The 23,411-nt window shown below is 41.1% G+C and overlaps 1 protein-coding gene across 1 annotated transcript in view; it reads left to right on the forward strand.

The window, feature by feature from the left end:
• The window catches only part of ITGA9 (integrin subunit alpha 9), a 235,452-nt gene that overhangs the window by 139,551 nt on the left and 72,490 nt on the right, over nt 1-23,411 (forward strand). The window contains exon 18 of the mRNA XM_052796650.1: nt 10,732-10,882. Within this exon, the coding sequence (XP_052652610.1) occupies nt 10,732-10,882 (151 nt within the window). The remainder of the gene's footprint in view (nt 1-10,731; nt 10,883-23,411) is intronic.

A 23,411-nucleotide genomic window follows, 5' to 3' on the forward strand; every position in this document is an offset into this window, starting at 1 on the left:
CAGCACAAGCTGTGTGCATGGTATGTAAATCAGGTTGTAAGCACAGGTCTATGAGCCCCCTTGGATAGAAAATGCTGTAATAAATACTGCTGTAATAAATATTATAGCAACAGAAAATGCTGTAATAAATATTTCTATTCCTGAGAAGGTTCCAGGAGGAAGTCTGTCTTCCATATATTTATGTGACGTGAGGTTACCCTTCATCCATCATTAGAAACAGAATTACTCACCCATTGGAGTGCTTCTGAGTGTATGTTTGGCTATTTGGAATAAGCAGCTTGCTTTTATGTGTTGGTTTAGAGCATCCTTAATGGCCACCATTCGTTAGACTCAAATTTATGTTCTTCCCCTACAGACTGGCTGGGGCTCCCATACTGCTGCAAATTGTTTATTTTGGAAATGTGAAATTGGAAACAAAAGTCATAGAAAGTCAAAGGGGTGACAGGTGCGTTTTGCAGAAATTTTCAAGGTTTTTCAAATTGTGGGGTCGAGTTGGAGTCAATGCTTTCAAAAGTTCTCTTGTAAAGTGGGATTTTTGAGAAATGCCCTTTTCCAGTTGAAAGGTCAAGCTTGTGACGTGGGCCGTTTCTGCTTCTGTTGGTCCCTCTGGAGTTAGCCAGGGAATGGACAAAACCCTAGTCTGTCAAAAATTTCATTGAGTTTGAAATGTTTCATTTTAATGAAAAGGTAATTTATGAGGAAAAAGTGTTTTCCAGTATCTTCTGGTCAGCTCCACAGAAGGCTATTTTTTTTCCAAGTATATTCCTTCTGTGACTTACTAAAGGATTAACACGTTTTCTGCCAACACTCCTTTTGTTTCTGTGATCTCTTTTGTCTTATGCGTGGCTCTGTATTTGATAGGCAGGTGAATGATTTGATGTGATGTTTTGGGATGTAATCTCAAAGTACCTAAGGCAGGCCTCACTGAAAAGACAAGGGAGAGTGTGCACCACCACCCTGTGTGTGCCCCCCCCCCCCCCGCCAGCCCTTGAGCTTACAACTCTGAAGTTTATAAGCATATTATTTGTATTAGTGAAGAGTGAATAATTTCACATAGGCGACTAGCTGTGCAACTGCAAAACTGGTGGTTTTGCAAGTGCTGTGTATAGATTGAAGAATGAATATGCTCATGGACCTATTAAAATCAGTGGAAGGACTCCCTCTGGTTCACTGGGCACATCATCAGACTTTAGGCACCTGGATTTGAAAAATGAACCTCAGCAGTTTCATATTGGCTTGTCAAATTGTTACAGAACCTGAACTGAAGGAATCCAGAAATCATCGATAAAAACGTGTTATGACAGCTTTGTCCAATTTGCTTTTCACCAGCACGAGGTGTAACAGCACAGAACATAGGTTAGTGCAGTAACAGTGCAGAAAGTCAGTATCTTCTGAAGGAAGGAGCAATAACATAAAATTTTGATCAGAAAGTTCAAAACTTTTTGAGCGTATCTCATTAATATATAGTGGTTTATAAAAAAAATTAATAAAGGTTTTCACTGATCATAGGCTTTTGCAAACCCATGGAGAAGAGCTGCAAGCCTGTGTTTTAATGTGGGAAGCAAAGTTGTTTCATAAATTTGACCAGGCTCACGCCTCAGCACTTATCTTCCTTTGATCACACAACGGGGATTTGTTTCCAGAGAGGCCTCACGTTTCATGGCATGCCCATTGCAGTTTTATGCCCCTGAAGTGCATCTTAACAAAACAGTCATGATGAGGAAAAACAATATCCTTTCATTTGGAGCTTAATTATATGCTCTGATAATATCTGTTTTTCCCTTCCTCTTCATTCATAGCAGATGAGAATTTGTTTTCACTTATTTTATCTTTCACTGATCAAACACTTTTTTCAAAAATATTTTTGACGTTCTGTTTACCCTAGACAGGCTACCCTAAATAGCCGAGCTGCTCAGATGGAGCTAATTTTCTGCTTTACAAAAAACAACCAAAGAAAAATGAGCAAATGGTATGGTTTAGCATTTCTAGTGGTCTTGAGCTTTCAGTGAAGACCTTGTGTCTATAAAGCTGTGTGTACCAACATGGATATTCCTGGCTCCCAAGACACAAATACAGAGCCACGACTGACCTGACTGCAGTCATGTACTGCCTGCTGGTTACTTGGTCATACCCTGGTGCTGTCCTAACTCATGATCTTTTAAAGTACCAAAAGAGTTATTTCCAGGAGGAAAGGAACAACAAAACATTGGGAAAATGGATATGAGAAGATTGCTTTTTGTTTTCTCAGAAAGTCATACCAAGTTTCACACTGTGATTTAAGTGATTTCATAAATTATAGTGTAGTTTAATGTTATTTCAAAGTCGTTTGCTGCACTGTAAAAAATGCTTATACCATTTCATGTACATTAGTACATTTGTAATTCTGTTTGGAATTTATTCTTTTCTGTGAATCCACGAAGCAGAATTCTGATTTCTAATTTATATTTACTTTTATTTATCTTTTACCTACAGACAGTTGTTAGTGTATTGAATGCTGCGTTTGTGAGGCCCATGGAAAACTTTGTTGTAGCTCATCCAGGATCGGATTTGCAGTTTCCTGAAAGGGCTGCCCAGCAGAGCCCGCAATTAATCAGGATGTAGTACAAGTTGCAGTGGGAGCATCATCTCAGGAACAAGTGAATGTTTTCCCTTGTTAAGGCTGAATGAGGATGAAGGAATGGTTTCTTGGTTTCCATCTGGTTAGTTGTGCTCAGAGCTTCATAAATCTCTCCCAAAATAAATAAGTCCAGTTTGATAGCAGTGGCCAGTCCTGTTCCTTTTGAACTTATGGTGATTGAACACATATGGATGGTAATAGAGCCATCAAGTGATGAGTGGTAACAAACCTCTGTAGTCCACATCTCATGCAAGTATACAGATTCCCAATCTCTATTTTCTGGTAACGGGCCACTGATGATCAGTCAGGGGTACTGTACAAACCAGTCTTGTCATTTCTTAAATACTGGTTTTGTTTTGTAAGAATCACTTGACTCTATCTACTGGAGTAGGATTTTGCTGTTTGTTTTTTTAAACTAGACCCTAAAGAGGTGTTCTTTCATATAATTTGAATCCATTGCTGAACTGATGTCTAACCTGGCCCTCCTTGTGAACATCTCAACATCAGTATTTTATGGACCTAAGATAGTTCAAGTCACCATATTGCTTCTTGCTCTAGCAACCAAAATATAAAGGTAACAAAACAAAAGCTTAACCTCAGGCAGCATTGTCATACATTAGCTGCCTCCAGAGGTGGAAGTTCTTGATACTGTACAGACCACAGTGAGATGCAGATGGACCATTGTTTTGTATTTGCAGAATATATCTTGGCTGATGCATACATGCATGTGTGTGTATATATATACACATACATATATACATACTCTTTTGTGATGCAGCTACATGAACTTTTTCTGTAGTATGTCCTGCAATTACAAAATCTGGTAAGGCTGAGGTTTCTTCACAGGTCACCAGGTAAATTGTCGTGCTGGTTTTGCATGAGCTATAGAGGAAACGTGCTGATATGGGTATATGTTGATTATCACGTTTGACGTTTAGACATAGCTTACTCCCGATGTATATAACACCTGTTACTGCAAAAGAAATTTCCTAAAGTAACAAACCTGTACTGTTTCTAATGTTTCATCTCTGACTAACTGTCTTTTTATTGACCTCTGAATGTGATTACTGGATAGGGCGCTGGTCTTTTTCTCCCTCATCGATGCTCTGCAGACTGTGCTTTTTAAATGACATCTTGCACCCCAGCATCCCAGAAACAGGACAAGCAATTGAAGCTATCTAATAATAGGAGATCTATTTCTGAAGGCATAATTTCTATGGTAAATACATGATTTGCATGATGACTTTGTTAATGATCTAATGCCTAGAAACAGTATGTTAGAAAGTGCTACTGATTCATCCTCAATTTTCAGGGTCAGATCTATGGTCAACGATCACCTATTTTAACAGAATTCTTCAAGTATTTTAACAAACAGGGAAAACATAGAGGGGTTTTTTTCTTTCGCATCAGGCTGGTGCATGCAACTTTCATCTACATGCCTGGTACCATTTATGTTTTGCACTTCTTTCTGCCACTAGTAACTAGTTTTTGTTTGTGTTCCAACCTTAGGATGCTGTCTTACACACACGTGCAGGGATAACTTAGTCCCGGGGGCACAGTACCATTGATTTCAAGGACACTGCTTGTGGTTATAAAAGATTTTGGTTTGTATGTGTGTCTGCAAGGGTGAAAGATTAGATTAAAGCTTCTGTACATGTTGTGCCTCATCTTGCTTTCGCATGGCAGTTCCATAAACCAGGGCAGCTCCATTCAAATCAAAAGCTGCTCCCTGGAGTAAACACTGTGTGAAAACAGAGGTGGCTCTTTCCCCATTGATTCTCCTGTTTATAAAGGGTTGTGAACATCTAGGTACAATTGAAATTACTGATAAAAGGCACCAGATTTCTGTAGGGTGATAAGATAAGGGGTATTTTTATGTGGATGTTGTGCCCCGCTCTGTCCATTTTACTTAAAAGTTTGAAAACATAGGTGGCTGGGAGTTATATCTATTGTGTATTTATGGGGGATTATGTGGAGAAACTGCATTTGGGGAAAACAGGACAATTTCCAGAGAAGCTTTGAATATATGGTAACTAGCTGTAACTAGAAATCACTCTGTTGTTTCAATACCATCATAAAAAGCAAAAACGATTTCCTAGAGTGTTTTTTTCCCCCCATTGTTTAGTACTCAAATGCATTCATTTTTAAAATGAAAGTGTAGGAAAGATGGAAAAGGTAACACTCTGTGCCATGTTCCTGAATTGCAATATATATATGGGAACTGAAGCACCAGAGATGACAGCTCTGCTCCAGAATGGTACCGGCACGAGCAGTTCCACCTCCTTGGCCCTGGGTTCACTGCAGTAAGCGCGTTTTTCATACAGGGCATTTGGTCCCTTCCTATGAGGAAACATTGGCACATTGTTACTCAGTCTTCATAAGGAGCAATATTGGTACGATATTACTCCCAAACTGTGCTTTGCTGACACAGAACCTTGGTTGACCACTCCTCGAGTTCCCTATTATGTTTTTCCCATCACTTCATGTTGTCTGCTACTCGGAGCACACTGGTAAGTTTCCACTTGAGAAATAGAAGTAGAAAAGATCATTAATGAAATATCTGATGGACTCACAGCTAGTTTACCATAGCTGCCTTAGTGCATCTCAGATAGGCTGTGGTCATCAGCTGCATGAGGTCTTGTAGTGCCTTTGCTAGCATAGTCTTCAGTGCAAGAGGGGGAAGGCAGCAGCTCAGCTAATGCAGAATAAGCCGTGATATGTTGAGCGTTTGGCTGAGTCCTTAGTCTAGATTGGCTGTGAACTTTGCAGAGAGAATTGACCTTGGACACACAGGCGATGGCAAGACGGTGTAACCAAGCAGTGTAAAATCCAATGGCTTTGCTCCCTATGCGTTTGTTTAAAATTTTTACTTGGCTTGGATTTGTTTATGGGGCTGCTACCTCTCAGTTTTGCACTGAGACGTCAAATGAATTCCCAGATCAGCTGAGGGTTTCAGCTTTTCATTTGCCCTTGAGGTTTAAGTATTTGCAAAACTCCTTCCAAAGTTCAACTGACCCTGGAGCCTGTGATAAAAATCCAACAGGAGAAAGGTTTTCAGCATTGATGTAAAGAGTCTGTGGAGACAAAATTCATATTCAAATATCATAGTAACTGCGAAGATCAACTGCAACACTGGTTGGTGAAGGTAGAAATCTGTTTGGATCTGTCACAGGACCAGTGTTGTTGAGTCACTTATACCTTTTACTGATTTAAAAGCAAAAGGTGGGACTCTAATTTCATCTGAGGGAGATGGAGGACAGATTAGACTTCAGTTATTTGAAGCATTTTTGCCCACTTGCAGTCTAACTGACCCCAGCTGTAACTTCCACTGTCCATCAAGCAATAGTGGTGATTTATCCAGGTAGGTGCTGATTTGCTGTAAGGAAAGAAAGGCTCCTAATACAAAAGGGAAAGTTGGTGACCCAGACTAACAGGATAAGTGCAATCCTGTCACATTCCTTGCCCTATGTATGATCTGCACAGGCTGAGAGGAAGTGCTAAATGCTTTTTCAATTTTTTAAAAAATTCTCTCTAGCACAGGAAATAGAGAAATATGTCCCTGCATACCTTTTGGAATGCAAATTATGTCTCCCCTGACCCACATTAATAAAAACACCAGCATCCTGGGGGGGCGGGGGGGACGAAAATAGCAGATCTTTTCAGTTTGCCTTTCCCAGCTGGTCTTTCTTCCCTCGCTGACCATAGTGCAATGATATGCCACAGGCATTAACCAAGACCATTAAAACATGCAAAAAACATTATACTTGTTTCATCCTGGAATTTAGTTTACTTTTCTTAATCACTTAAGAGGAAAACGTTAAATATTTCTATTTACATTTGATGTGTAGTACCATGACCAGTGAATTCAAAACTGTGGCAGAAATTTGGAGCCTGATTTTCAGAATTGCTTGTTACCTGCAAGTCCGGGTCATGTGAATGAAAGCTGCAGGTATTTAGTACTTCCAAATGTCAAACTTCTTTCCCTTTCCATGCAAACATTGATAGCTTGTGACATCCTTCATGTGCCTGTACGTATGTGTGTACAAATGTGGTTGCCTATATATAATGTATATATATGTCAACAGTCTACCTAGAACTTTTACTCAGTTCATTGGTTTTGTGTTGTACCCAAGGTAATGAGATGGTGGTGTTTGGTCCAATTAAGTGATTATATCTTGATATTTTTTCCCCTTCTTTTCTTTCTTTTTTTTTTTCCTTTTTTGAGTCTGTTTTTATTTTTAGCCTCTCTTCCTTGATGTAAGCAAAGTTACAAGGACTGTGGTGAGGATTTGGCAGCTTTATAGTTCTCATCCAACAAAACATAAACTGAAAGCCATTGCTTTGATTACATTTCTTAAATTGTTTGACATACCATGTCAAGATGAAGGGGTGGCTTTAGTTTGTTTTCTTGCTTCTGGCAGGTGACAACAGTTCTTTAGTTGACATATTTTGACTTGGCAGCTAGGCCGCTTCATGTGCGGCAGGCCCTGGAGGAGGATGCACCACGTTGGCAGCAGAGCTGCTGCAGCACCACAGCAGGCTGTCCACACCCCATGACGTTACTCTCTCAAGCAAGCAAACAGGGTCTGGGAGCTCCCCTGTGAACGGGGAGATTCCTAATCCTCTTCTCACTGCAAGTGAACCTGATTCATTCCAGATGTACACAGATTTAATGACTCAGAAATCTGCTCTCTTAAAATGGGACTTACAGCACAATCTCATATAGCCTTTCAGAGGAAGAACAGAATTCCTCTGCCAGCCTAAAATCAGTGAGGTTTTTCAGAGTTTATTAGCGTGTGAACTTTGTGTAGGAGCAACTACAGTGTGCTTTTAGAAAGCGGGTTTTCTTTCTCTGCTGAGGGAAATGTTATAAACATCATTTTGGTATGACGCACTTTTAACAGAGGAGTGATAGCTTTAGAAAGGAGTAACACAACCCAATGGTGTTTATTTTGACATTATTTTTTGTGGGTTTAGTTTTAAATAGGATTTCATTCTGAGTATTTTTTATTATTCAGTAGGAAGGAGAGTATTCTCGATTGTCTTGACTTTGTGTTACATCTAAAAGTGCTGCTATTACCGATTCAGAGAGGATTGTGTAGTGTGCATTGCATTTAGTATCAATGCTGCATAAGATAAATGTCTTGTAATGTTCCTTTGCTTACTGAAGAGATACCTCCAGATTTTGCTAATGGGTTTGATAGATGCTGATTAAGTTTTGAAGTGATTGCAAGAAGTGAGATTATAAAGTTAATGAGAAATAATTCACAGTAATAAATGGTTGTTCTATTAATTTGTTTCCAAATATGTACTTTTGATCATTAGAAAATCCCAGAATATTGTTTCGCATTTTCATAATTTGCCTGCTTTTCAACAGTAAGCATTGAAGTTGGGACCAAAAGGTTAAATGCTTCCAAGTACTCTCATATAGTTGTGCCATTAATTTGGTATATAAGGAGCAACAGCTCAAATGATTTGGACCTCTCAAACTAGTTTTGCAGTTGATCCTGTGCTGCATACGCTTTTGCAAATGTTTATTTGCACTGATAGTTGACCATGAGAGTAAACTACAACGTTTAGAAAGCGAAGTGTCCAATTATCGGTAGGATTGGTTGGTGTCTGCAGTTGATGGTAAGAATGAGAAAGCAGGCTCATTTCCTGGAGACTTATATCTGCCTCATAAGAAGCTGTCATTGAACTGTAAGCTGTAATTTTGGGCTTAATAAATGAAGATCATCATAAATGAAGTAAGTACAGGGAACAAATATGCTATAAATATGGTCTGCGTTACATGGAAGAGTTACACTCACAGTCCACAGCCATCAGCTTTAAAGCCTGAATCTAGACCATTTTCCTCCTAACTTCTCACTCACCAGAGCCCCTGGCTGCTTCGGTACGTACCTTGAGAAACCCAGGTGTAGAAACTTCTTGGCAAACGCAGGGAGATGGAGCCCAGCAAGCTCTGCCTTTGGAGGTCTGGTATGGCTGTGGTTGGCAGAAGATGCTGAAGGGTTAATAAGCACCGTGCTCTCAGAAACCTCACTTTTATACAGGTGCTCTGGCTGCGGTACCATGAGCAAGGCTGGCAGAGGAGGGCTGGCAGCAATGGAGGGACAGGCTGCCTTTAAACATAGCTCACATCCTGCACCCCAGCCATTTTCAGAGAGTTGTTGATATGTAGAGGAGCAGTGTGTGCCAACGTGTATGTCCCTCGCACAGCCATTCCTTCGTGGAAATTGGGTAAATGAAAGGCGGCTTGGTTGGCCACGGATTTCTCCGTGCCATTGCATGCTGCTGTGTGCACACGCGTTGTGCAGCTGCGTCTGGCAGGGTGGGTGGCGCAACAGTTCGTGTCCTCAGAAGTGGTTTCTTCTTACTTTTGGGCTGGTGTTGTGGTTTAAGCCCAACCAGCAACTAGGCACCATGCAGCTGCTCGCTCACCCTGCCCCCCTCAGTGGGATGGGGAGGAGAATTGGGGGGGGGGAAAAGTAAAACTCATGGGTTGAGATAAGAATGATTTAATAACTAAAGTAAACTAAAATGTAATACTAAAAATAATAACAATAAAATATAATGATAATAATAGTAATGAAAAAGAATGTAATAAAAAACCAACACCCCCCCCCCCCCCCCCCCGAAAACAAAAAAAGACAAGTGATGCACAGTGCAATTGCTCACCACCCGCTGACCAATGCCCGAGCAGCAATCCACCCCTCCTGGCCAACTTCCCCCGTTTGTATACTGAGCATGGTGTTCTATGTTATGGGATATCCCTTTGGCTAGTTCAGGTCAGCTGTCCTGGCTATGCTTCCTCCCAGCTTCTTGTGCATCTGCTTGCTGGCAGAGCATGGGAAACTGAAAAATCCTTGACAGGATAAGCTCTACTTAGCAACAACTAAAACATCAGTGTGTTATCAACATTATTCTCACACTAAATCCAAAACACACTGCACCAGCTACTAAGACGAAAATTAACTCTATCCCAGCCAAAACCTGGACAGCTGGCTCTCCCCTAGAGGAAATAATTGAGAGAATCTACCTGCTGTGTGGCTGGAGGTCTCAGCCCTTTTCTGACCAACTACTTAGTGTTTTCTCTGTGTCACTGTCTCTGTTTCACTGGCATGTATGAATGGTCTTAGATTCCATTATGATAACTGTAGCAAATTTGATATTTTGGCTATATTTGCTTATTTTTACATTTATACCTGGTATATTTCATATTACCTTTTATTGTAGTTTTAGTTCCTAGATCTGCAGATCTGTGCGTTGATATTGTATTTTCTTGTGATTTATCTTTAGCCTTTATTCCTACTTGTTAGCTCATCTTCTGGACAGCCTAGTATGGTTAAAAATCAAATAATAAATGTGTGTGTATGAATATTTATATTTGCCTCTGTGTGTGCATGTCTGTGATTGTTCATAGTCTGTGATGCAATATTACAATAGTGTATTGATTCATGATACATAGCTGTTATTTTAATTCAACCATTCCCTTGGTATTCCACTTAGAGAAGATGACTCCATCACATTAGGTCTAGCATAAACACCTGAAGAAAGATTAGTCACATTCAGTGAACATTTGTTGTAATTTTCACACATTTTTCCACTTACCCTACTTTCTGGATTTTATTTGAGCCTCTTTTCCATTTTTTCTATCCATAGCATAGCTCTAAGAAGATTTTTCAGAAAGTTACTAGAATGTTAGAATAACTTTGAATTATTGAGAGACAAACTGAAATAGCTTGTGTATTTGAATGTGGGCTTAATATCTTACACTTGGTGCATTTCTCCTCTCCAATTACTTTACAGTCTTCAACTATTTTATTCTCACTAAAACCACACTAACGATAAGTCACATGAAATAGTTCCACACAAGGATCATGGGGTTTCCTTACAGTCACAAAATCCAGTGTCAGAACCAGGACTGGGGAGCTGCTCATTCCCAGTATGCCCCCCACACACACACCATCCATTGGCCGTACAGCACATTCCTGAATTACCGACTGCCGAGCTTTTAAGCAGTTGAGTTGTGACACTTGCATAGCAGACAGAAAGAAGGACCAGAGTATGAAACTTGCCCAGAGTTAAACCGGTGTAACTGTTTCTGCCTACAGTGTTGATGACAGAACTGCCTACCTGGCCCTGGGAGCGGTGAGGAACATCTCACTTAACATTTCCATCTCTAACATTGGGGATGACGCCTATGACACCAATGTTTTCTTCAATTTTTCTGGGGAGCTCTTCTTCATCAAAATGTGGCAAAAGGTAAGAAAGGCCAATCTTGCTGTGAGCAAGTCTCTTAACTTTAAGCCAACTTAATTGCAAGATGTAGCAGCAGAGGGTGGCCTGGTCCACACTGCTAAGACATTTGGAAGTTATTTCTGGTTATGCTGGGCTTGAATTTCTTCCAGGCTCTGTACTGAGTTTTCTTCTTTTGTGGCTTTGATCTGTGTAAATTACACCCCTTGTGTTTCTGTAGAAGACACAGCACTGTTATTTGGGGTGCACTAATGAAAAAGAAAGACTGTTTGGTTGAGGTATTAAGAGGTAGAGGGAGACTGGTTTGGAAACCAGTAGGGTACCAAATGGTGCTGAAATACAAAGGATGCCTCTAGTTTGAGATCCTCATTGAAACCAAGATACGAGGCTGTTCTTTGCTCGTGTCCTGGTGCAAGTTTGGGTTGTAGCCAAGGCACATCACTAAATCCAAGAGCTCAAAAGTGCTTTTAATTTCTCCCACATGGAGTTAGGTGAATATTTTGAGGTTTAGTCTCTTTACATTTAGATTGAAATACTTGGATGTTTTCATTACTATGAGTTCATTTAGAGATAAAGGTGTTGAAATACAAACACTGAATTGAGCTTTCTGCAAACCGATGGCTGCAAAAGCTGTCTGCTTGTGAGTAATGTGAAAATAATTGTGCAAAATAGGAGCTGTACAATCGTAACAACATTCTGTCTGTTTCTTCCTGCTTTTCACAGTTGTTTGTCTCTCTGCTGGAGCTTTGCTTTGCTTTGTAAGCTGTAAGAGTAGTATTAAAAACAGTAGTACAACTGTTGCAAAGTATGGGATTAACTTGGTCCATTGAACCAATGACATTTTGCCATTATTTGCTATGGTTTATGGTAAGATTTTGGTTAGTATAAACCTCTTAAATTAACTCATTACATAATAAAACAAAATATGATAGTTTCTTACACGTTAATTCTCTTAGTGTTCAGTTTTGACTATTATGTTTAATACAGTTGCAAGCCTTGGAAAGTTGCCTTTGTATTATAAACTTCATTTTCAGACATTATGTGCTGCAGGTGTGCAGTTTATCAAGAGGAAAAAAGCAGGGGTTAAAATAGAAATGCCCTATGCCAATACGCGACTTCGCCCTAATGGAAGTTTTATGTGAAGACTTTCAGGGTCTGGCCCAGCTCCCGTTAAAGTCAGTGAGAGGGTTTCCATTCCTTTGCACTGGGAAAGAAACAAAGCTTGATGCATGCTCTTTTAAAAGGTTGTTGTGGTGTGGTTTTTTTTCTTCTGTGCTTACATGTTGAGTTTTTTACACACATGGATTAACTGGAACACCAGTTGCCTTTGTTGTTCTTCTTGGCCAACACTGTGAGGGAACAAGCTGAAGATGATGTGCTGTTTCCCTTGGTATTTCACCTTGAGCCTGGGTCTATAGCAGACTTGAAACATCTGTGCTGAATGCTGCCTAGAAGGAGCAGTTTCTGGAAGCAGATGACATTGTTGTAGGGTTATCTTACTACTCAGTGTGTCTTCTGCTAATAGAAGCTAGCATTTCTTTAAAAAAAAACCAGAAAAAATGCACACACATCAAGGAAGCATAGGCTTCTTTCTTCCTCAGGTCTTGCAAACAGGATCAGGTTATAGTCTGCTATTATTCCTGCTGTTCCACTGTTCTTGTGATTGGTTTGGTAGGGTTTGGGGTTTTTCCTGATAATTATTTTAGTAACAGTTTTGAAAAAACAATTCACAGGGTTGTGTTGGGCTATTTTACTTCCTCTCAGTCAGCTTTTGCTTTAGGACAAACTAATATATTGTTGGCCTCACCATTTGTCCAGTTGGGAAACTGGACTGCGACCTCATAGGCTCAATTACAGTGTTGCATTTTCCCTAAGCTTTTTGAACAATGATTTTCTTGTAAAATAGCACAGCCTCCATGTTTCATAACCTACTCCAATCCCTTGCCATCTATGCATAATATGTACTATGCATGTACTTTAAATAGATTTTGTTCCTGGTTGAACGTTGCCCAGGCAAAAATCCAGAATGTAAAGCCAGAATAAAAATGATGGCTCCTAAGATTTCCCTTAGTGGAGGAATTCTGGAATCAAAAGAGCTTCTTGCTGTGGGAAACTTTCAGCAGCAACTGCCTTTTAATGAATAATGCTAAAGTGGAAGAGAATGGTCTCTTCATGGGGTTGCCTGATCCTTTTGCTGCAAGGTGACTCTGAGAATGATGATCGCATGGTGGGCTTTCATAACCTGTCTCTGGAGTCCTTTCAAGATGCTGTGAGTACCCTGTATTTTTTCCCTGTGTCCCCACTAGGGACATTTCTAGGAGATTCAGTGTGGTTTTGTTTCTTTCTATGGACTGGTTACAATGAGACCTGACAGTGCAAAAGTTTAGTGCTGTTTTTTTTCAACAGAGTTATTGAGAAAAAATGCTACATCTTGTGTTTGAAAACAAATGGGGTAGCCTAGCTCAGGGATGATGACGGTAGCGCTCCCTGAAGGGTCTGAGTGCAGCTAGCCCCTCTTTCCTTTTTGGAGACTGAGATTTCATGAGACGTGGTGGATAGAGACGCTATCTAGAGGACAATCAGCCATAGGAATAATCTCCCCAGGGAAGTGGTGGATTCCCCAACACTGAACACTTTTAAGATTCAGCTAGACAGGGTGCTGGGCCATCTTGTCTAGACCATGCTTTTGCCAAGAAAGCTTGAACCAGATGATCCTTGAGGTCCCTTCCAACCTGGTATTCTATGATTCTGTGATACCTGGCAAGGCTCTGCCACATCTTTGCGAGGTGAAAAAGCATCCGCCAACTGATATTTAGGAGACTCTACCTATTCCACTGTCTGATTTTCCTGTTGTGCCGCTGCCAGTCCTCCCCGTCTCCACGGACAAAGCCCAGCATTTTCTTTCCATAGCTCGGACAGACAGTCCTTCTCTTGAGAGGCACAATATGTGGCATGGGCTGACTTCTCATTCCTGCCTGTGCTCCCTGTAGTGCTTTTAACTCTCTCACCACTACTGCCTTTTGAAGGGGCTGTCTTCACCAAGGTGTCACTGTCCTTCTGCACTCAAAGGACCCCTTCACCCTTTTTAAATACAGGGGGACTTTTCTGGGGAAATGCTCATGTAACTATAAAATATCAAATCTTTTAAGTGGTGAAATTCCTGAAGACTTAGGATACAGCTGTGGGTTTTGTCTCCAGTAGCTTACTGTGCATATTCTTTTCCTTCATGTTACATTTACTGCCTTACAGTTATGCCAGTTATTGTACCTCTTATTGGGCATTACAACACTTTTGTTATGAACCTTATTTTTCAACTCCTAAATTTGGTGGGGTTAAACTGTTTGAGATGAGATTTTAGAAGCCAGTTACAACTCACATTGCTTATTTAAAAAAAACATTCAGCTAAAATGACAAAGTCCTTTCAGGGCTGGGCTGAGGCTGTGTGTGGTTTTGAGCGATTGGTGAAGATCGATTGATACAACTCCTGTGCGAAGTTTCAAGCTCTCACTCTGTGAGAGCGGGTTGTTTTACAGGTGCATGGAAGTACTGCACTGCAGTGAAGTTCAAAATGTGTCCACTAAGAAAAATGTTCCTTTTGAAGTACAGAAAGATTTAATCATGTTCTCTTTAAAAAAGAAAGAAGAGAGAGGGAAAGACACCTCACCTGTCTGCTTAGATTTTTTTCTTTACTATGTTGACAAAGAACTCTTGGTCCCCTCTTCTGTGTAGAGTAGATTTTTTTTTTTTTAAATCTTAAAGTTTATTGTCCCATAATCTTAATTCAGCTTCAGGAAAGCATCCTATTTCAGAGTCTGAAAAATCCACTTAACAGAGGTGATACCATTGTCCTACAGAAGAATGTAGAGTACTGCTGTGTGCTGAGTCTGGAAAAAGAATAAAAAGCTATTGCTACTAATTTCTACACCATTTTGCATGTATTGGAATTGCCTCCTGGCTTGTGATGTTTTGCTGAAAATGCTTATCAGCAGTAGGCACTTTGCTTACCGTTTGTTAGCTGCTGTTCAGCGCAGAGGGGTATTTTCAGTACCATTGCAGAAAAAGCACTGTAAGCTTGCTGGCAGTGGCAGTTAATGTGGTGTAGGGCAGAGCCATATCTTCATTAAATCAGCTCAGCTATGGCATGAGATTTTATGGCAATAGTATAAAAATAGCATATATAATATAATAATAGTAAAAACAACAGCAATAACCCAATATATAGCATTAATCTCTCACTGCTGTGCAAGGGCTGGCAGGTATCTATCAGCTAACCCCATTTCAGCGCTGGTTATGGAGAGAGTAGGTCAGGAAATCCCATCGCTGGCCATCATTTCCAGCTGTGGATTGTTTCTAAATTTCAGACAGCCTCCCAGTATCCAAAGCCAGCTATGTGTAACATTCCTGCTGCTTCTCACAGCAGCTTTCGCAAGCAACAGCTGAGTGAAGTTAGCGGGGCCAGGCCAGGGCAGGGTGAATAGTGAGGTTATGGTTTCCTCAGGTGCAGTAATTTCCCATGATTCCTTTGTGAGCAGGTACCTGAAACTTTGGTGTCGAGTATGAATATTGCCAATAACCAGAGTCACGCTGCTTATGGGCTCTGGAGTTTTTTGTCTGAGGAGTATTGCAGTACCGTCTCTTTCTGCATTAGCAGGGAGGTCGTGCAATTTGGATATGAACTCTTTCTTCCTCACTCCCAGAGCACTTGCTGGCGTCTCTTGACTAGGATTGCCCAGGAGAGCAGCAGACAGAGGCAGAGTTTAATTTTTTCCAAATTGGAAATTCCCTTACCCCGGTTTCCCATACAGCTCATACTTTCTAAGAGTCTTAAGGCTGGCAGGGGCAGGATACTGATAGGGCACAAACGCCAAAGACACATGCCCTCTTTTGGATCCAGCTGTGCCATTGGAAAAAAATTTAGCTCCTTGGTATTCATTATGTCTCTTTTTCCAGCAGTTACTACCTCTTTGGATCTGCTGGCAGACAAGTTAACATGATCAGTCTCAATTTACATCCAGCTGGTTAGAAGAAACCTTTGAAATTAGTGGTTTGATTTAATCCAGCTGATTTTGCATGGAGTGAGTTGGACTTGCTTGTGTAAGCCACTCTGCCAGAGGGTCAGAGGGGACTGATGCCAAGTAGCATGGAAGCTGTGACCCCTTGCGCTGATACAAGGGCATCTGGAAGATTGCCCAAGCCATATATCACTTACATGAAGGGAATTGAACCCTTTTGCCAGGAGAGCTTTTATAGCCAGGGCTTGGGAATATGAGTAGCGTGGTAGTAACCACACCACATGCTGCCTCTCCATTTTTGCAAATCTAATGCTTAACTTTTCTCCAGAGTGCACCAAAATGTTTTGCATCCCTGGAGTAAAATTGTCCAATTTCTTAATTGGGAAGAAAAAAATACCTGCAGTTCAAGCTATCTGACTTCATTGTTTATTTTAATTTTCTTTTTCTGTGAATGCTCAATGAAAACCTCAGCTTTTATGCTTCTCTAGGGATAAGTAAGGAGCAGCACCTTTTTCAGGCCAGGGGCCGTTAGAGCCATCTAATATCCCCCTGCTCTTAGCAGGTAGGAATTGAAGGCTAAACCTTTGATCCAAACTTTCCACTTGGGTTTCATGTATCACTCCCACGTTCAGGGAATGGGCACTGGAGACTGGGTTTAGTTGTGTAATTAGTACTGATCAGAGTCTTGTAAATTTTTCTCCAATACTCTGATTTATCATGTATATCTGAAAGAAGTCTTTGTTATTTTTCCCAACAAATTAATTTGATGAATAGAATGAAAAATCTCTAAAGTCTTTTGGCAAAATCCGGATTGGAGTAAATGATTCAGAAGCTGTGATTTTGCAGGACTTCAGATCTTGTTCTGCTCACTGTTGAAAGAACCTGTGTGAGTTTGGTTGTTAAATCCTGTTTTCAGGAGCAGCTTAACGCTTAGAAATCTCATTGAAGATTGATAGCATATAAGGTTCCAAAAGCCTGAAAGACTCCAGCCTTGCAAAACCGAATGCAGCTAACTCCAACGAGCTTTAAAAATCCAAGTTTTTGCATACTTGCAGGGAAACAATGAGTTGCAGTGGGGGATCACCCTAAGCATTTCCACAGAAAGCAGCAGAAACTTCAGATTCAAGAAGGCAGGGCTTTTGATGATATCCCTGTTTCTGTTGGGTGAGGTTAGGCAGAGTAAAAATTTATTTTGCAGTACAAAAATGTCGTATAAATTTTTGTGAGGATTTGAGAAGGGCAAAGTTGGTTGGTTGTTTTTAAACAGCTTGCGATTAGCAAGCCGTTACCAAACATCTCTGTTTTTAAGGACTTGATGGTCCTGGAATAACATATGTGACCAGATACATTAAGAAGTTTTATGCTGATCACGTGGGGCTGTGCTCTGGGTTACGTGATGTGGAAAGTGTTTGTCCTGGAAGTAGCTCATCATGACTCTTAATTTGACTGACTGTTTACATATGTATACATAGCGGTTTTGAGGAATAGCCTGGGATGCTTTGTGTGGCTCAGATTATTAAGGGAGGTTTTGTTTGACTGCCTAGCCCTGCTCTTCCCTTGGGGCTGTGAGGGGAATGGTTTTCTAAAGGAAGAACAGCTGTATGGATGAATACAGTCATGTGAGATGTATTTTTTTGTAGAGGCTAGAAGGCATTCTGTGCTATAGCAAAGCCCATTTACAGTGAATCCTGATCTACCTGCTGGTGTACCACCCAAGCTGGGGTTTCACCATGACTGGGCACCAGCAGAGGTCCTGGTTTCCATGCAGGTGAGGGAGGGAAAAGGAGATCCAAAGCACTGAAATTATGAGACTTGCTCGAGGGGGTGGAGAAGGGCTCCCTGGGCTGCAGGTGGTAGCTGCCCACCCCGTTTCAGTCCCTGTATGGCCCATAGCTCACTGGCCGAGCTGCTTCCCCTTGCACATCTTCAGGAGCTGTGCAGAGCCGGGAGCCACTGCCACGGTCACATCAGTGTTGGCCATGGAAGAGGCTTTGGAAAAGGGATTCGGCTACCTTGGTTGCTGAGATCCAGCCACCCCAATCTAGACTGTTACCTTGTGTCGTGGTTTAACCCCAGCCAGCGACTAAGCACCACGCAGCCGCTCACTCACTCCCCCCCCACCCAGTGGGATGGGGGAGAAAATCGGGAAAAGAAGTAAAACTCGTGGGTTGAGATAAGAACGGTTTAATAGAACAGAAAAGAAGAAACTAATAATGATAATGATAACACTAATAAAATGACAGCAGTAATAATAAAAGGATTGGAATATACAAATGATGCACAGTGCGATTGCTCACCACCCGCCGATCGATGCCCAGTTAATCCCCGAGCAGCGATCCCCCACCCCCACTCCCCCCAGTTTATACACTAGATGTGGTGTCACATGGTATGGAATACCCCTTTGGCCAGTTTGGGTCAGCTGTCCTGGCTGTGTCCCCTCCCAACTTCTTGTGCCCCTCCAGCTTTCTCGCTGGCTGGGCATGAGAAGCTGAAAAATCCTTGACTTTAGACTAAACATTACTTAGCAACAACTGAAAACATCAGTGTTATCAACATTCTTCTGATACTGAACTCAAAACATAGCACTGCACCAGCTACTAGGAAGACAGTTAACTCTATCCCAGCTGAAACCAGGACACCTTGATAAACTGCATTGCTAGGAGAAAGGGAAAAACCCTTCGCAGAGGGTAGAGCCCAGTATAGAGCAAGCTCAATACACTTATCTTGGATGTGCTTATTTAAAGGCTATGCTGTCGCTACGGAAAGATCACCAGTGACTTTCCTGTGTCTCAGTGTCTCTTCATTATCATATTTTGCTCTTAAACTCAGTGGAGAGAGACTTGCCAACATTTGAGGTGAGAAATCTATGGGACAGGGTTTGTCTCCCGTGGTCTTAGGATGAGGCTTAAAATTGTTTGCACTTTGACATCCTCTGCAGAAGATTCAAGAATTGATTTGCATGGCTTTCAGTGGCTTTCATTACAGCAAGAAATGGGGGTTTGTTTTTGTTGTAACTTGAAGCTTAAACTTTATCGAGTTTCCGGTATGAAAGGTTAATTCTATTCTGGCAGGAGTTTCTTTTGGTCACTTTTAAGACAAGCGGCTGCAGGTGGTGCCAGAAGGTAAATGATACCCTGAGTGGAAAATCCAATAGAATTGTAAACAAATATAAATATGTTTACACTATATATAAACAAAAAAAACATATTTTTACATGATACGTGTAATATACATGCATACGCGTCCTGTGGGATGTTGTAGTCACAGTGCTGTGTGGCTGGAAGTGGTGGCAATTGCTCACTTTCACATAGTTGTTCAGATTTCTCCTGTGGTGCTGATAGGAACTATAAATAAAAACAAAGCCCCTTTTAATTAATCTTATTAAGTGCAAGGCATGATCCTGCAGTTATACTTCAGGCATAGCCTCTCTGAAGTCAACAGCAGTTTTGTCTGTAGAAAGACTTAAAAAAGCCCAGCTGCACAGTCAAAAAGATGAGTAAGAGTGTGAAGAGTTTTTAGCTGAAAATCCAAGGAGGGGCCAGCACTGCTTAAGAAATCACAAGCTTTCCTTTCCTTGAGTTTGACAATGGGGCTCTGGGATTTTCTGACTCTTGTGAACTCCCTGGTTTCTTCTGGTGTGAAAGGAAAGTCACAGCCTTTTTTTTTCCTTTCTGTTACCTCTTCCTCTTTCTTGCTCATTCTTTGCTCTTTCCCTTTCTTCAAAAACATGATGGAAAAGCTCTCAGGAGAGCCTTGATTTCTTCTAGGGAACTAGGTGAGGCAGGCTCCCTCCTCCCAGAGCAACTGACAGTCAGCGACGTAACCCTGGGTTCAGCTGGCACCAGTCTGCGTTCCTATTAGCAGAAGCAGGCACGTTAACCCCCCTCTCCAAAGGAGGCCTGCGGGCCCCAAATCTGGGGTTTTTTCACAGAGGGAGCTTCCTGGGGTGTTTCATCAAAACCAGAGTCATTGAGCAAGGCAGGGAGGAAGAGCAAGAAGCGTTTCAGCTGGCTCTCTTGCAGGCTCCAGGGGTGAGCGGGGGACCCCCTCTCCGGGCTGTCTCAGCGGACCCCCCCGCCCAGCAGGCTGCAGGGGACGCCGAGCCAGGCGCGTTCCCAGCCGGCAGCACTTTCGCAGCCTGCCTTTGGGAGGAGGCCAGAAAAACTGTGCTTGACTTTTGGCCGTAACCATCTGCAGAAGAGTAACACAGTGATTTCCACTTAGCAAGGGAAAAAGGAGGAATGCACTAAAAAGCTGCTCTATGAAGTAGAGCGGCACCCCTTAAAGTAAAGCCTTACAAGTGAACTGCTAAACTTTTGTTTTAAAGAAAGAAAATACGTATATTAAAAAAAACCTGTTTCTGTATCCCAGTGCAGTAGGTAATGGATTTCAGCAGTGTTCCTAGGTTATGTAGTATTTATCATGTCATCAAGTTTTTCTGTGAAGAAACCCTGATGCGCCTTGTATTTGAGTTTCTGAAAGAGCAAGACCAAAACCCCCAAAGCTGTATGTGTTTGCAGAAGGCATTTCCTGGGGTTTCAGATTTGGCTTTGATTGATGAGGATTGTAGGTTGAGCTAAGGTTTATTAATTCCAGGAAAATACCCAGTGCCAAACTCATTATTATTGCTATTACCTTAATATTATTCTTTACACTTGAAAATTACCACCAGGGAAGAAGGGGGAGAGCGGGGGTAAGGCTTGGTTTTAGTGATTGTGTTTCCTCATCCAGTTTGGTTTTAATTTTTTTTTTTCATTATTATCTGTGAGGTTTTCCATTTGCTTTTTCATTGAACTATGTGTAGTTGATGACATTTGAATTTATTTCCTGAATTCATTATTAATTTAAGCATTTCATTATAACACTGAGTGAAGAGCTGTGTTGCAGTTGAATACACCAATATTCAGTATAATTAATACCTTACACACAGAAGGTTGTCTTACAGTATATGTGGGCATACATTATCCATGCTTTCAGAAATACCACAAGGAAATGAATGATGATTCATTTATCTGATTTCTGCCACTTTTTCTTTTCTGCTTTTAGGAGGAGCATGTTTTGAAGATATGTTTTTGTTATTATACAATAATAATGTGTATAACCCATGGGTTATCTATAAGAATTAAAAAACAATTCCCCTGTTAATGTTACCATGCAACCATGTTTTAGTAATGTGAGATACATGTGTGTGTGAGCACAAATATACATACATCTACATGTGAAATGAGATGAAGGAAAGCTTACCCCAGAGCCCTTTCTCCTCCCAACGGCTTCCTTGTCTCTGATTTTTCCCTGGGTTATGGCAGAGCATGGACTCCTACACACGAGAATACACTGCTGTTATTAAGCTTATCGTAATTTTCCTGTGCACAGATCATGAGGGAAAAATAAAGATAAAAAGATACGTGTTCATCCACAGTTTTTTTGAAATAAAGGTATAATCAAATGCAATACACTGCTGACAGATTACAACAGCATATGTAGTTTGGATGTACAGGTAACGGTAAGAAATATGAAGTAAGGGGGGGTTTTTGACTCTCAAGACTGAATTTTCTTTTCTGGGTAATTGCATTGTGTCTGGATAGGCATTTAATCCAACAGCAGTTTTATAGAGAAAAGCTTTTTTGGGGGAATAGCACAATCTAAATTACTGCTGAATTTAGCTGAATGTGTGTCAGAGATATTTTGTGTAATAGTTTTTGTGGTTGCTTTTTAAATGTATCACTGTGGAGTCAGAAACCTGATTTTCCCTTAGTCTTCATTTTCCTCAGGGTTTTACTATGGGTTTTTATGTGGAACTTGAAAGACATGGCGAGTATCTACAAGTTGCCTTAGGCTTAGTAGTATATTAGTGTACGTACTAGCCAATGTAGTGTTTTCAAAAGGTGTGTCTTCACATTTTTATGAGCAAAGGTTTTATCTTGGTTGGCAAACTGATAGTGCATTACTAAGTAGGCACCATTTTGTAATGCTTTGGTATGTGTGGATCATGGATTTTTCCCATTCTGCACCTAAGTCTTCATTTTTCCTGAAATCTTTGGTCTAACTTGAAAAATATTGTGGCAATGCATGATTCGTAAGACTGGCAGTTGTGCACCGGGTTACCTGTTGCAGGTTTCTTTTGTAAGATGAGACTTGTAATCCAGGGATGCAGAGGGGAAACAGATGTATGTCACGTTCAACTGTTTTTAAGTGTCTCTTTTGCAAGGGGTGGTCTGTGTTGAATTTCCTGTTACAGTTGGCTCACCGTCTAGTGGTCATCCACACATGGGCCTCTGGCTGCTTGGCAGAATCATTGGACCAGACCAGTAAAGGTACAAATTCTAAAATAAGGTGCAAGTACATGGGGAGGATGGAGTTTGGATTAGGTTTAGTCCACATTTCCAGCTTTGTATTTGGCTGCATTAATATCTCAGGGACTGTTCCTGATGCTGTGGCACTTACAGCCAGCACTGGGATCCTGCTGGAGAGGAGTATCCAGACCAGTGCTCCAAACAGAGAGAAGGTTGCTGCATCCATTTTCCATTTGCCTTGTGCATGGTGGGAGTTCAGCTGGCCAGCTTGCTTCCCAGTTATTTTGTTCCTGTTTATTTGTCCTGTTGTTGGATGCAAAAGGCTGTTGCCCGCATCAGGCCAGGACATGACAGTGTGCCTTTAGAAGGGAGAGCTCTACATCTCTTGGAATAAATGAAAAACAGCATTTCAAGTGATGGTAACAAAAGATTTGTTTTCCAAGGTGGCTACCTAAGACAGTAGCTGGGGAAGGCATCTAGTAAATCAGCTGGGTGGACTTAGGAGAGGAAATGAATTTTTTCTGCTACCCTGCTGTCTATGGTAGAAAGCAAACAAAAGAAAGGGGTGCTTCACACCACGTCTGGTCTGTGCAACCCATGACACTGGTCCTGAAAAACAAGAATATGAAATGATCTGTGTGATTAGAATTCACGTTAGAAGTGATGGTTGCCATTGTTTCCAATATCGAGCTGTAAAACTGATGCAAAAGTAAATGGCACGTATAAAAACCTGCTAAAAAGACACTGCAAATGTAAGCATAACCTGCATGTGCTTGGCTCCTCAGCTGTAATATCAACTGATGGTAATAACCTGTGGGGTACAAAATACCCACTGTAAAGTGGCTGTGTTTGGGTCATTTGCAGTGTGTGTGTGTGTGTTACTGATTTTGGCTCTAGGAAACAGTTTCTTTTGCTTGGCTGCAAGTACACAGTTACCTTTTTATTTTGTCTTGTGCCTTGCTAATGAATGGGGCTATGTATGTGTGCATGGATGTGTGAATGTGTGTGTGGAAGAAAGCAGCTGAATTTGTTCAAAAAATGGTACAATATGAATACACTGAAAATATAAATACTTCTGACAACACTGAGTCAACTCAGGGATCCTGTATGTCCCTAATCCTTCTCCAACTAAGGCAGAGCAGTCTTCTTTTATTAATCAAAAATAAACTTTCAGTGGAATTGATGGAATAGTCAGAACTTCTGGAAGTTGAATGATTGGTATTTCCAGTT

Source organism: Harpia harpyja, chromosome 1 (genome assembly GCF_026419915.1).
Source record: "Harpia harpyja isolate bHarHar1 chromosome 1, bHarHar1 primary haplotype, whole genome shotgun sequence".
NCBI classification, from domain to species: Eukaryota; Metazoa; Chordata; class Aves; order Accipitriformes; family Accipitridae; genus Harpia; species Harpia harpyja.